We start from the raw sequence: 15,104 nt of genomic DNA, 5'->3' as shown, positions 1-15,104 counted from the left end.
GATGATCACATCTGTTCTCGACTGTTTCTAATGAATTATTCAATAAAGCTTTGTTTTATGCAGATTTCAGCAACTTTCTAGTTTGTTATTCAGTCCAAGTGTTTCATAAATTGAAAGGGAGGATTTCTGTAAGAATATCTTTGCAGGTGGAATAGGAAAATGCTGAATTTTTTTCCCCTTCTTTATCCTTCTTACCCCTTGTTATTAAAATTTTTACACAGACAATTGTACTGATTTCATTGAAATCCCTCAGAATAACTCTTTATGGCTCACAATTTCATGTGTTCAGAGAATGTAAAGCCTCAGAAGAAACCTGTGATTAAGAACCATCTCATTGATGCTGCTTCTATTGTGTTCGCAAAGTGTTATTTCTTTCTTCAATTAGGGATGAGAAAGTTCATTCTTGACTTGCGGACTCCCACATTGTGTTAGCTTTCATGCTGTGCTCTGTTCCCTGGGCCAGAAAGGCAGGCATCACCCTTGCATAGCTTTGCTGGTAGCGGAAAGCAGACGCGGCTGCACCTCCCATTTCTCTCTTCTCTGTCTCTCTCTCTCTAGTATCATTCTACAGAGACATAGATATCTTTGGAAAACCATAACCTTATGTGTCCACAGGTATTTTATTCTGAAATGCCTTTACACATCTCATTAAGTATTTTCATGTTCATTTGTTTTTCCTGCATATGAAAGACATACATTTTAACTATCATGTAGAATATATTGTAGTACTGATTCCAAAATCTTAGGATGCTTTGTTGAAGCAGTTTATTTAATAGATGTTAAGTCTTTGTAATTCATTTTTTACTCACTTTAAATAAGTCTTTCATTTTGTCTTGCCATTCCCAGAAGCATTCCTAGTATTCTAAACTTAGACCTCTAGCTACTGACTTCAAGCTGGAAGGGGTGTCATCCCTTAATTACCATCGCTTCAGTACTTTGCCAGACATGAGCAAAACTGATAGCTAGATAACCTTGAAGTGCATAAGCATAATAGAAAGCAAATATAAATCTTTGTCAACCCATCTCTGGGTCCCTATATATCAATGACATTTTGTGCTTGATGTCATACTTCATTTCATAACCAGAAGATGTTTAATTCTGAAATGCCTAAGCTAACTTTTGCGTGGTAAGTGAAACAAATGTTCTGATCAAATAAAAAGATGTTTTAAATCATCAGTATACTATATTTATAGCACATTGCAAATTATTTTTCTATCCCTTCAGATTCGGTATGCAAAAATGAAGAAAATTCTATTGCCTTCAACAACTTAGTGAAGTATCCTTATAATAACTTTGGAAAGCCAAATACAGAAGTGAAGATCAACAGGAGAACTGCCTTTGGGACTACAACCCTTGTCTTGACTGATTTTAGCAATAAATGTAATGCTTTGGAAATAAAAAAGAGCACAGACCAGATCCTAGATGGGGAATATCAAAACTCTTCTTCTACAATTGCTTCTCTTAGTGATACACAGCACCCCTCCAAGGAGAGAACAAACTATATAAGTCAACTATCTAACGAAGTAAACGTCTCACCTATGGCCTGCTCTCAGTCTAAATTATTTAGTCCTGCACATAAAAAATTGAAAATAACCCAGTCCCTACCAGATCTCAAAAGTTGCAACCCTGGATTTTCTAACAGGTATGATGCTTCTAACTCTAACTTTGCTTTATGAGATATTTGAGGTGTTTTAATAAGGTAGAAAAACACCCATTGCTAAGAAAGTTCAGTTGATTTTGGTAATGTAAATCAAACCCTGAAGACTATTATAGTAATTTGCTGCTTCTTTCTCTTCTCTAACTTATAATGTGACAGCAGGGAAAGGAATGGGAAACAATTTCCTGGATCTCTGTTCTTTTTTTTTCTTTTTTTCTGACTATAGCTAAATACATGCACAATACAGAGTATTTGGAAAATGTTGGAAATCATAAAGAAAAAAAAATGCAAAGCCCTCATAATTATTCTGGTTATCAGTTGTCACTGTGATAATGTGTTTTATATTTCTTTCCAATGAAAGATGGTTCTTCCAAAAAAGGGAAACTTTCATACAGGTTTAATAAATGCCCATCTATCTTAAAAAGAGAAATCTGAGGTATGTTAATGCACTTTTGCTTACAAATGTGGCTACAACTCAAAGATTTGTATGGGGAGGAATTCTTTATTTCAACCAAAAAGAGCATGCATGCTGCTATCATACTTGAAATTTAAAAGTTGTACTTCCACTTAATAAATAACTACCTGACAAGATATACTTTGTGAGAATGCCAGCTACATGTCCAGGAGAAGAACCCAACTGCTGTCACCTAAACAGTTGACTATTAGCTGCTCCTAAACCAATCTTTTATTGACATTCCTCTCCCTGTTTTGTTTAGTTCCTTTCTGTGGGCTTCCTAACAGAATATCACAAGCTAATATTATGCCTCCAGCAGAGAGACAGTTCTCCACTATTTTCTTTCCCAAGCCTCTTAGGTTGTTGTTTGCCTACCCCCATTTCAGAAAGCAACTGCTGAATGGAGTGAAGAATATATAACATGAAGAGAGGAAGGGTCTTCTTCCCATATATAAATGTCTTTTTTTTTTTTTCCCTACTGGGAAACAAGCAAAGAAAGAGTTACTGTGGGTGGTGGGGATGTAAAGTACTTTCAAATGCATCCTGACTGCTAGTCCTTCCTCTGGTTGAGTACGCTGTTGCAAGGTTGAGATTGCTCCCCTGGGCTGGAGAATGAGTGCCCGCCTAATGGACACACTCACCTAACTTCTGGGGATCTTTCATGGTAATTTCATAATGTCTGAGACAGTTTTTGATCAGTGGGTGCACTTATCTCACGTTTCCTATTCTGACTCTAAATTCACCATCAGTTTGTTAATCCTTATGGTTTATCCTTGGCTGATTTTAAAGCTATTTTGTGTATAATCATCTGAGATAACTGGTGTGACTTTTGTCCATAATACTTAGAAGTGGTACATTCAACTTGACAGGCTTGATGCATACGCCACCTGTTTTTCAGTTTAACCCTAACTAACTAAAGCCTTAGGAAGAAAGTCCAAGAAGGAGTTAGTTTAGAGTGTCGGAGTTGAGAGATTATCCTGTAGGAGGAAATCATTTCTGAACAGGCGTTTTGGTTCTGTGGCTAAAGTGGGAAAAGAAGTAGATGCAATCATTTAGAAACACTGTGGCATTCGTTGTACCCAGTGAAATATCTTGGCCTATTTTTATTTCCTTAGTGCTCTGTAGAAAAGCTGAGACAATTTAACTAATGAATTAGGGATTTAAGAAAACATTAATGTAGCCTCAAATTTAAATGGTTTCTTCATAAGCCATTAGTAACAGGATCATATGATTAATCACAGCGCACAACATGACTTAGAAATGCTGCAGCAGATGTATATGCTGAACGTAAGAATACAGGACTGAGACTCTACAATCAATCAAGATCAACTAGCAGAATAAATGTCAAGTGATGAAATAAATTCACCCAGCAGCCCTTCTGCACCCAGCTACTTTACAAGGAATAAATTGCAAATTACTGTCATTTATTTCATTTTTCTCCTTGTCTGGCAGCTACAGTATTCATCTTGTGGACAAGATGCCTAACAGAAGCTCACAACATAATACTGTTAAAGCAGGTGGTCCACACAAGAATTTATAGCCAGTTTATTTTTTTCTTTAATAATTATATGGTAATTAATTGGACTTTTGTTCCTTTAATTACTGATCTCATCACCACATGCTACTCAGTCCTTCCTGCTGGTGAGGCATATTTTAGGATTGATCTGCAGAAATACTTGAATTTCACCCAGCTACTGGATTATAAATTGGATCATTTGAACCCACTGATAAGCATTTAATATACACTCTACTATGAACGCTCAGTCCCGGATGTGATTGTATCATCATGGAGAGTGTGATACATTTTCAAAGAAAACATTTGTTTTACATTGAAATTTTTCCTGGATTGACTTAGAGGGTCACGTGGATGAGGGAAATGAAACTAACAAAACCATTAACAGTTTTTCATGTCTGCTCCCCACAGAGGTGCTGATAGGTCACCTCCATCACCAGTGTAGCCGCTGATGCCTAGAACCTGCTTTGGGGTCACATGTGGAGTTTTCAGTCCCTAAGGATGTCAGAGTTACCTGGAACCATCCGGGATGTCTGTTTATTTTGGTCCTTGATATACTTTTGGGCTATAAGACTACACTCCAGTAAGCCTGGTTAATTAAAAAATTCAGACAGCATTTTTATTGTAATGACTTACCCTATCTTTAAGATAAGGTAAACCATTCTAGATAGATTGCTGCAAAAAAAAAATTAATTATAAACCTGTGTTTGGTAATGTCTTCCTTCTTGATAATAGTTTTCAAGTTCAAGTTTTCTCTTTCAAATTTTGTTTATTATTTAGTTAATAAGTATTTACTGAGAATCCCCTATGCATCAAGCATTTCTGTTTGTTCTGATGACATCTATATTAGACATCAGCAGACTTCAGCCCAAAGGGAAATCTAGCCAGCCACCAATTTTTGAAAATAAAACTTTGCTGGAACACTTCATCCCCGTTCCTTTACATATTTTTGGTGGCTGCTTTTTGTTCTACAGCAGCAGAGTTGAATAGTTGCAACAGAGACCATAAGACCTGAAAGCCTAAGATATTTCTTACCTTAGAAAGTTTGAAAACCCCTGCTCTATGTTATTAATATTAATAGTAAATTTATTAATATTATAATCATTTATATTATTATGTTTACTAACCTTATAATTAATATACTGTTCATATTAATCTAGCATTCATATTTGAAATGATGGTCCTAGTCATCAAAATAAATTAAACTATTCTGTGTACTAGATTTGCCTAAGACATTCTCTGCCAATCCTGGTTTTTTAACTAGAAAGTTTTTTAATGATTGAAACAGGAACCAAGATATCCTCAGTTAATCAGAACATTCAATTATCGTAGATGTTTTCTGTCATAAAGTTGAGATTAGCTGTGCATTTTTGAACAGATATGATCACAGGTGGCATCGGTATTTTGGCTACATTAACTCAGTGCTTCACAATTTTAATGTGCATATGATTCATCTAAAACTCTTGTTAACGTGCAGCTTCTAATTCTGTAGGGGATCTAGAGCTGGGCAGACAATTCTGTGTTTCCAGCAAGCTCTCAGGCAATGCTGGTGTTTCTAGTCAGTGGGCCATACTCTGAGTGCTAAGCATCAGATAGCGTAAGTCTATTTTCATTATTAACTTTACGCAAGAAAGAAATGGATGGAAAACCAAAGTGAGGAAACACACTGGGGCCTTACCACCTAAATTTGACAATTACCTTGCCTCTTTACCCCAGAAAAGCTTTAAGAATCGGAGCGTCTAAACATTTCCCTTGATACGCGGAATCCCAGAGATCTTTAGATTGAAGCAAGTGGGTTAGAAAATGTTTAACTCATCGTTATCCACGACAACCATTTTTAAAATACATAGTAGCATGGGTGTTTAAATAAGAAAGCATCATTTCATACACTTCTCTTAGTACTCAACTTCTTTAGTCTTTCTCCTTTGAAAAAAGTAACTGTTTGTTTATGAGCCACTTGTTTCAATTTTGAAATCTCTTGACTTCTTGACCTTGGTTTCATTGTGTCTTCTTTTGGTGGGGGGTTGGTGAAATGGAGGGAGAGTTGGGTAGAGGACGAGACCATTGCCTCTCAGCTTCCCTATTTCTGCTTTTAGCCATGATTCTAAAACATAAGCTATTCCACCTTCACCCCTGCCCTCTGAAAAGATGCCAACAAGTTGCTGTCAAAATCTTTAACTGTGGTTTCCTGAGCAGTGCCTGGGGCTGTTTCCATTTTACAAATGGCGGCTCTGTGAACAGCTTCAGAAATTGCTCTTGGAAGGTGTGACTCCATCCCAGTAAACATTTTTTAACCAATATATTTAAACTTGTGATTTATAACTGCATTTTAAACTAATTTTGATTTTATAATAGATAATAGATCTGATGCTCTGAGCATTTCAATTAGATGTGATGGTTTGAGGCATCATTACAGGAACAGGTTTGTGAAATGTGGTTTAGGAAGCAAGAAAAAGGGAAAATACCTTTGATTTTTAAGTATTTTTTCATTATTAAGACTGTTATTTTGTTCCATAGAACAAAAATTCACAGAAAACTTTGAGAAAGGAGGAGCTGTTTTATCATTGAAATTTTTAAAATAGGAATATTAGTTGGCGAGATTAACAGTTTTAGTTAATATGAACAATTTTTCCCTTCATTTGGTTCCTTCAAAGACAAACAGCTACAGTGGCATTAAGATGGAAAATATTTTTAAAAATTAAAAAAAATGAAATATTTTTCCAAAGAGAAAATACTGCTTCTATGGGTGCAGCATAAGGCTGGCTTCTGGCCCAAATTTATACATGGTATGTAAGCATGACCTCTAGATATTTTCTTGACCCTAATCATGGGGAGAGTAAAACCTCCTTACTAGTTTTACAGAACACACATTTCTGCTCTGCCAGCAGCTTGTTTCTTGAAATATGATTGTAACTATCCTAGTCGCCATGATCAAAGGAAATCATAGAAGATTGTCATTAAAGTGGGCAGTGGAGAGTCACCTCTGTGGTCTTGCCAAAGCCATTAATGTGAATTTAGTACTGGCAAGAAAATAATGAGAGAAGATTGTGGCTCTAGCTATCTTTAGTTTCTGGACTTGAGAATATTTTAAAGGAACTAAAACTAGCCACATTGTAAAGTTGAGTAAATGAAGAACCGAATGTCCCAAATGAAAACTAAGAAATCGTGGGCATATGATACATTGGATGGACAATTCAGTTGTGGTTTTATTCTTTAGAACTTTAATTTCCATACTTTAGGTACATAGGCATTATTGGAAGTAAATTAGAACTACCTAGGAAAACAACTAAAATTAAAAAGACTTAGTTGTGTGTTTGTCTAAAGTTGACCGTGATCTACTTTTTTTGTACAATCCCCTTGAACAAGTGGAATTCTAAAGTGTGGGGGTGAAGTGGTGTGAATGATCCCTTTAGCACTATTACGCTGTTGTTACTTTGTAATCTGTCATTCCAGTGAACTTCAAATGAATATGACAGATGGTACTTGTACATTAAATGCTGGCAGGCCTTGCTGCAGTAAACATAACCGCCTCTGTGTTCTTCGCGTTGTGAGGAAGGATGGCGAAAACAAGGGCAGGCGGTTTTATGCTTGTCCGCTACCTAGAGAAGCACAATGTGGATTTTTTAAAGTAAGTGTAACACTTGTCAACCTTACTGCAGTGGAAGTGAATATTTTTGTTACAATGTAACAAATAGCAATTCTTTTCCAGTTTTACCTTTAAATTAGCCACATTGATATAATTAGTCCAAAATCTGAATGGTGAATAACTTAAAATTCAAAGAGGTTCAGTAAAAAAAGGAATTAATTAAAGCATGTGATGTTTGTAACCATCAGTGTAGAAGTATTGTTCTTGGTTCCTAAAGATAGAAAGATATAAAAAGACTTACCCAGATGCTAATAGTCCAAGACAAAAACCTACTCTTCCTAACTTCTGCACTACATCCAAGTTTTGCTTAATGCTTCAGATAGTGGTGCAAAAGACAAGTAATTTACATGCCTTGGATTTACAATAAACTTAAGCAAATCCTACTACACAAGCTTGATAGAAGAGAGAGAGAGAGGCAGTTCCTCATGCCTTTCCAATGTATGCTGTATCCCCGAAAATATGAGATAGGAGACAAGAATCTAGGGTTCCTATATCAGTATCCACTTCCTGTGTTTCTCAGTGTGTGACCATCACACCATGCTGAGTATGATTCTAATGTTTTGAGATACATATTTTTCTAACACCATCATGTGGTGCCTAACTGAAAAAAGAAAATATTGATCTGTTCCAGTGCTGGAGCAAAGATTTTCTGGTTGGGCTTACTGAGAGATAAAATATCTGTCTTCAATTGGTGCCCCCAGGGAAATTTTCATAATTTTAGATAACCTCTGCACAAGATGCAACTTTATCCTATTAAGCTCACAGATTCTGTCCTTAATAAGCATGTGTAATTCCTAGAGGCAGAGAGTAGATTAGAGGTTATCAGGGAATAAAGAGGCTGGGGAAGGGGAGTTGTCATTTGGTGGATAATATAGAGAGTTTGGAAATTTTGGATATTTTAAATAAAATTAATTTTTTTAAAAGAAGTATTTATAGGTTGCAATAGAAAAAAATTCTTAGCAATATTAATACCATAGCCTGCTTCATCCCCTCTGGAGGCCAGCAGTAAGAATAAGAGTAAGAGTAATATAAGGGAATTTGGCTGATTTAGTCTGGGTAATGCTATTGGGGATATATTCTTTTCCTAACAGATGAAAGTAGTTTAGTATTAAAATCATGACAAACCTTTGAACTTGCAGTTTTTTAACTGAAACAGATTTATAGCAAGGACACTGGTAATTTGCTTTACAGCAAGATTCTGGTAGTTTTCAATTATTCTTATTAAAGGAAAGGAACTTCTGTAAATAGGCATATAGACAAAGGGAAGTTCAGACTTGTAACAGTTTCCTGCGTGGTTCAAGCAAGGTTACGAGAGAGATGCTTCTCCGAGGACGTAAGCTTTTTAAGGACAGCAACTAAAGACTCATGTGTATTTAACAATGTCAAATTAATAGTGAGAACAATATGGCACTAATCAAATAAGCCTAGATTAGCCTGAGCATCGTTCTAACTTCCACATAAACATTACAACCTCGTCTTTTTTGTCTTTTTTCCCCAGTGGGCCGATTTGTCCTTCCCGTTCTGCAGCCATGGCAGACGTTCTATCATGAGGACAGTGCTGAAGGTTGGACCTAATAATGGAAAGAATTTTTTTGCGTGTCCTCTTGGAAAGGAGAAACAGTGCAACTTTTTTCAATGGGCAGAAAATGGCCAGGAGTAAAAATTATTCCAGGGTGCTAAATTTTCTTTTTCTATAGAATATTTGGCATTTAATCTCTTCTGTGTATAATATTTTGTGCTCTTTTGCTTAATAAGCTTTTAGGATATCTATAGTACATTGTCCTGAAATATTTGAGAAATGTTCATTTTTTAATGTCTGCCATCTTTCCATCCTATGCCTGCATTTATTTTTCACTTTAATTAATGCTACGTGAATTTCATCAGACGTACAGTATATTCCATTAAGAATGTTTGTTTCATGCATTTTCCACTGATAATAAAGTATTTTTAGTATGCTCTTGACTTCTTGTAATTTCTTTGGGTAAGCAGTGATTTTTTTTTGTTTTATAAAGAGGATTATGTAATACAATGGTATTTTGTCTTTAATGAACACTTTTTGAGGTCTTGCTGCTTTTCTTCATAATGTATGATTTAAAGTTCTTGTTTTCAGAAATGATATTTTAACAATGAGGTCTTAAAAAAAAAAGATTAATTTTTTTTTCCATTCACCAAACATTGAATTTGTGTTAGATACCAGGCACATGATTTTTATACCCTTGTGTTATTTCAAGTGCATTCACATGGAAAGCTATGGGGATTCAGAATAAAAAAGTAACATTTAAGAATAGAAATTATAGATTTACATTTTAAAAAGAAGCCAAAATAAATTTGTGTAACTTTTGAAATTTTAACATCTCTTATTTAAAAATTAAGTGAATTTGAAAACCTTAAAATGATGTGCTATTTCTTTTTTTTTTTGACAGTTGAGAAGTCATTATTAGATATTCCCTATTATTCCCTATACCCAGTGGTAAAACTTGGGTAAAATTGTTAAAAAAAAAAAAAAATTGAAGGCATTGGAGAGCAACCAGTATATTCAGGACTTTTAGAGGTACAGTCTCTGGAAAAAGGAAAGTACAATGATATGAGTGTCAAGTCTTCCTGGCTTTTCTGCTGAGGCATTTGACAATGTACAGCATGAGATTAAAAAGTCCCAGAAGAAAGAGGTAGCCTTTCTGGAATGAGGACAAATAAAGTGACCTTTTTGGAAGCAAAATATAGAGACTCCTGATTCCAGGTAGGATGCAGTGCTAATGGTAAGACAAGTAAAATAAACAATGATTGATTAAAGCATGCATGCTTTAAGGACCAGAGAATTATGCAAACCAAGACAACTACATTAACTAAGATTCCAAAAAGGGAAGAGACCTTGTGAGGGGAGGAGAGATCACAAAACATTTCCAGACATGGAAGAACTTGCTTTGTGTAGACAGTGAAAATCATAGGCAGGAAGACATTACTAGGGCATTAAAACAAGCAGATAGACAGGTGAAGGTTCGATGTCAAGACTGAATTGAAATCTAGAGAATCTCCAACTCAGGGCTGATTTTCCCCACTTGCTGTATTAGCTGCGGGCTGCACAAGAGAGACAGCATCCTATCTCCTGCCTTCATGGTTCTGTGGAAGCAACATCTACTACAGGGCTATACAGGACTACACGATGGTAGATGCATCTTTCCTGCAGATATTTTGTATGGTGATCTTTTCTTGTTTTTTATGGTACTTTGCCAGCCTGAACTTTAGTTTTGGAGACATCCTATATTCCTTCTCGCCACAGTTCCTCTCCTTGGTCCAACTGGAAGAGCATATCTGATTTGCAGACCTGAAATCCCACTGCAGCCAAATGATTGATGATCTCTGCCATCACATCTCTGAACTGCCTTCTGTGGGATTTATCCAGAAGAGCTCACAAATCTTGGGAGAAGCCTAGAGCTACATCTTTGAAAGCCACTGTGCTGGTTTGAAATGATGTATGTACCCTAGAAAAGCCATGTTTTAATCCTAATCCCATTTTGTAAAGGCAGCTGTTTCTTCTAATTCCTATTCAATACTGTATTTTTAAAACTGTAATTAGATCATCTCCCTAGAGATGTGATTTAATCAAGAGTGGTTGTTTAGCTGGATTAGGTGACAGCATGTCTCTACCCATTCAGGTGGGTCTTGATTAGTTTCTGAAGTCCTATAAAAGAGGAAACATTTTGGAGAATGAGAGTAATTTGGAGAGAGCAGAGAAGAACGACATTGCCATGAGAAGCACAGAGTCCATTAACCAGTGACCTTTGGAGATAAAGAAGGAAAATGCCTCCCGGGGAGCTTTATGAAGCAAGAAGCCAGGAAAGAAAGCTAGAAGATGATGCTGTGTTCGCCATGTGCCCTTTCAACTGAGAGAGAGAGAAGCCCTGACTGTTTGCCATGTGCCTTCTCACTTGAGAGAAACCCTGAACTTCATCGGCCTTCTTGAACCAAGGTAACTTTCCGTGGATGCCTTTGATTGGACATTTCTATAAACTTGCTTTAATTGGTACATTATCTCAGCCTTAGAACTATAAACTAGCAACTGATTAAATTCTCCTTTTTAAAAGCTGTTCTGTTTCTGGTATATTGCATTCCAGCAACTAGCAAACTAAAACACCCACTCACTCCAGTAGTTACATTGTCAACAGCTCAGCTGACAACTGTCTTCCTCTTTTAGTGACAACCAGCAAATGGATTGCAAATATTTTATTGACAGCCTTTTTGAGAAAGCACAGAAGGTTGGTGCCAAATGCTTGCCATGTGTGGATGTGGCTCAACTTGTCCTAAAGCCACTGGTGCCTTCCAGGTGAGTCCTGGGGCTGGTTCTTGGGAGGTCTGAGGCTGCAGGAGGGGTGCCTTGTGGCTGTGGGACAGGGTAGGAAGCTTCTGGCTCTCTCTGTTTAGTGCACATCTCCTGACCCTCTGGTTGAATCACTGAGACTTATTGTTATTTATTCTAGTTTCATTTTATTTTAACCCTTGTTTTGTGTTGAATTGTGTTTCCCTAAAAGACATACTAATGTCCTAAAGCCCCGGACCTCAGAATGTGACGTTATTTAGAAACACAGGCAGTGCAGATGTATTAGTTACATGAAGTTATATTGGAGTAGGATGGGTGTTAATCCAATATAACAGATGTCTTTGTAAGAAGAGGAAAGATATGGACACGGAGGTGCACAGCGTGGGAGGCCATGTGGAAGTGGAGGTAGAGATTGGCCTTAGGCAGCTACAAGCCACGGAACACGAGGTTTGCCAGTCAGCACCAGAGGGCAGGAAAGAGGCAAAGGGTCCCCTTGCTTCCCCTCAGCAGACATTCAGAGAGAGCATGGCCCTGTGGCCCTGTGTGCACCTTGATTTTAGATTTCTAGCCCCCAGAACTGCAAGAGAATAAATTTCTGTTTTAAACCACCCCTTTGTAGTACTAGTACAATCCCCCTCATTTATTTTTTTTCAAAATTTAATTCCGGTGAGTAGGACTGTTTCCCAAAAGAAATTAAAAGTACTCTGTATGTTGTGGAAAAGTCCATTCAGACCTGGTTCAATCTATTAAGAAAAGAAAGGGCAGCATAGAAGATGGTTTTAACCCTTTTTCCCACTCCATCACTGAGTTGCCAATACATGTGAGAGGCTAACAGCATATGAATTCAGCAGCAAGCGCAGCATATTTCACAGTCTTGTAAATGTTTTGACTATAGAATAAACAGATGGAATTTGAACCAACCCAGGTCAGATGTCTGAATCCAAAGAGATCAACCGGGCAGTGACTACAGGACAGAACAGGGACTGGATGGGACATTTAATAATCTTAGCTGCTGTTATGGATGAAATTTTGTCCCCCAAGAAAAGATATATTGAAGTTCTAATAATCACTACCTCGATATGAGCTTATTTAGAATGAGAGTAGTTACAGATGGAATTAGTTAAATAAAAATGAAGCAATACCGGTATAGGGCACACTCTAATCCAATATGACTGATGTCCTTAGGAGAGGGGAGAAAAGACACATAGGATAGAAGACAGCCAAGTGAATATGGAGGCAGAGATTGGGATTCTGCTGTCACAAACCAAGGAACACCACGGATGGCTGGCCCCCTCCAGAAGCCAGGGGAGAGGCGTGGGACAGATTCTTCCCTATTGACTTCAGAGAGCACATGACCCTGATGACACCTTCATTTCAGATGGCTAGTCTTCAGCACTGTAAGGCAAATTTGTATTATTATACAGAGGTACAAGAGCTGGAGAAAATGTGATGAGAGAGCTATAACCATGCAGCATTGGTTGGGAAACTCAGAGGTGCAATCCCCACTGGAGGGCAGTGTGGTGGCTCCCCAGGAGGTTAAGGGTCAGGTTGGCTGCATGATCCTCCAACCCCATAGTTAAGTGTATACTTGGAGCAACTGAAATCAGAACATGAATGGACATTTGCACACTGGTGTTTATGCAGCAGTGTTCGGGAATTGCAATGGATGGAAGTGGCCTAAGGGTACATCAACTGAAGACTGGAAGGGGAAACTGATGTATACATAACAATGGACAATTGGGCAGCTGTAAGAAGGAATGAAGTCATGAGGCATACAACTAGGTGAATGAACCTGGAAGACAGTTGAATGAAATAAGCGCAAAACGAAAAGACTATTATAATGCCTCACTAACATGACTAATTATAACGTGCAATCTCTGAGAATTGAATTTGAGAACATAGGTTATCAGATGAAGGCCTATTGTAAAGGTCCTAGGTTATAAATCTTACAGCAGTCACATCTGTTACTGAGTTGTAATAGACATTTCTGAATTGTGAGATGCTGAGCTATTTGGGTAGAACCTGGTCATTCCATGGAACATTGGGTATCTTTGTGAAACCTGAGAACTCAGAGCTAGAGTTCTGTAGCCATGAAAGTCAGAATTATCCCATATAGCAACTGTTTAAAAAGCTGAAAAAGTGGCCAGACTTCAATAGAGGTATGAATGAAGCTGATCTGGATAGGACTAAGGTAAAACAGACTAAAGGGTACAGGATGATATTGACTGTGTGTTTTAAAACTTTGACTTCCATGTGATACCAAAGGAAGAGATGTTTATTTGGTGCAAAATTTATATTTTCAATAGCATACTGTTTTAACTTGTATGGTCAACTTATTTGAACACTATAATTACATGGAACCACGAATAGGAAGTGAGATCTTGTTAGATATACAGTATAGGTTGGCGTGGTACCCTAATACATCCCAGAGTAATCTGGGCAGAAGATTAAAAGGCATTTGCAAAGTCCCATTGAGGGACTGGGGAAAAAGGTGGAAATATTAAACTTCCCCACTGGAGAAAATCTGATGTTTTCACAAGCATTGGGGACTGCCAATTTGATGGACAGGGCCCTTGATCTTGGGGCTTGCCCCTATGAAACCTATTCCTGCAAAGGAGATGCTAAACCTAATAATTATGCCTAAGGAGCCACCCCCAGAGAACCTCTTCTATTTCTCAGATGTGGCTTCTAGCACTCAGCCATTTCGACAGGTGAACTCACTGCTTTCTCTGCTATGTGGAACATGACTCCCAGGTTGTAATGTGGGACAATCCTTGGCAATGTAGGACAGAACTCCTGGGAATGAGCCTGGCCCTGGCATTATGGGAGTGAGAAAGCCTTCATGACCAAAAGGGGGAAGAGAAATAAAACAAAGTTTCAGTGTCTGAGAGATTTCAAATGAGTTGAAAGGTCATTCTGAAGGTTATTCTTATGCAGTATATAGATATCCCTTTTCAGTTTTTGGTGTATCGGAGTAGTTAACGGGAAATAATCTGAAACTGTTGAGTTGTAATCCAATAACCTTGGTTCTTGAGGATGATTGAATAGCTATAGAGCTTTTAAGGTGTGAACATGTGAGTGTGAAAACCTTATTCCTGATCCTCCCTTTATCCAGTGTATGGAGAGATGAGTAAGGAAAAAAAAAGACAAAAAATAAACAATAGGTGCTGATGGGTGTGTAGGATGTTTTAGGCATTCTTTTTTTACTTTTACTTTTATTCTTATTGTTTTTGGAGTAATGAAAATGTTCAAAAATTGATTGTAATGATGAATGTACAGCTTTATGATGATACTGTGAACCACTGATTATACACTTTGGATGATCATATCTCAACAGAAAAATTATTGAAGAAAAAAAATATTCCCCTGGTTGGTGGTGCTTTGTTACTCAGTCCTAGGGAACTGGTGCAGCTGGCCTGGCATGGAGTACACAGGGTGTGCATTAAGAAGGAAAGCACTAACTGCAAACCAGGCTTCCACAAAGTCACGATAAAATTAGCAAATTGAGTCTCATGGGTG

At 37.4% G+C, this 15,104-nt stretch overlaps 1 protein-coding gene and 1 long non-coding RNA gene across 4 annotated transcripts in view; both read left to right on the top strand.

Annotated features, from left to right (window-relative positions):
• NEIL3 (nei like DNA glycosylase 3) overlaps window positions 1–9,195 on the top strand; it is a 51,178-nt gene extending 41,983 nt beyond the window's left edge. For both annotated transcript variants that reach the window (XM_077144208.1, XM_077144209.1), the window contains 3 exons: window positions 1,225–1,642; window positions 7,078–7,252; window positions 8,769–9,195. In XM_077144208.1, the coding sequence (XP_077000323.1) occupies window positions 1,225–1,642; window positions 7,078–7,252; window positions 8,769–8,930 (755 nt within the window). In that variant the 3' untranslated portion in view covers window positions 8,931–9,195. The remainder of the gene's footprint in view (window positions 1–1,224; window positions 1,643–7,077; window positions 7,253–8,768) is intronic.
• A 4,378-nt stretch (window positions 9,196–13,573) lies between these two features.
• The window catches only part of LOC143669822 (uncharacterized), a 42,534-nt gene continuing 41,003 nt past the window's right edge, over window positions 13,574–15,104 (top strand). The window contains exon 1 of one of the 2 annotated variants that reach the window (XR_013169074.1): window positions 13,574–13,744. This is a non-coding gene — a long non-coding RNA (uncharacterized LOC143669822). Of the gene's footprint in view, window positions 13,777–15,104 lie in introns of both variants that reach the window. The other variant, XR_013169075.1, reaches the window with a different exon arrangement.

Source organism: Tamandua tetradactyla, chromosome 26 (assembly GCF_023851605.1).
Source record: "Tamandua tetradactyla isolate mTamTet1 chromosome 26, mTamTet1.pri, whole genome shotgun sequence".
In the NCBI taxonomy this organism is placed as follows: domain Eukaryota; kingdom Metazoa; phylum Chordata; class Mammalia; order Pilosa; family Myrmecophagidae; genus Tamandua; species Tamandua tetradactyla.
Note: the sequence above shows the minus strand (reverse complement) of the source record. Positions and strands in the feature narration are given on the sequence as shown.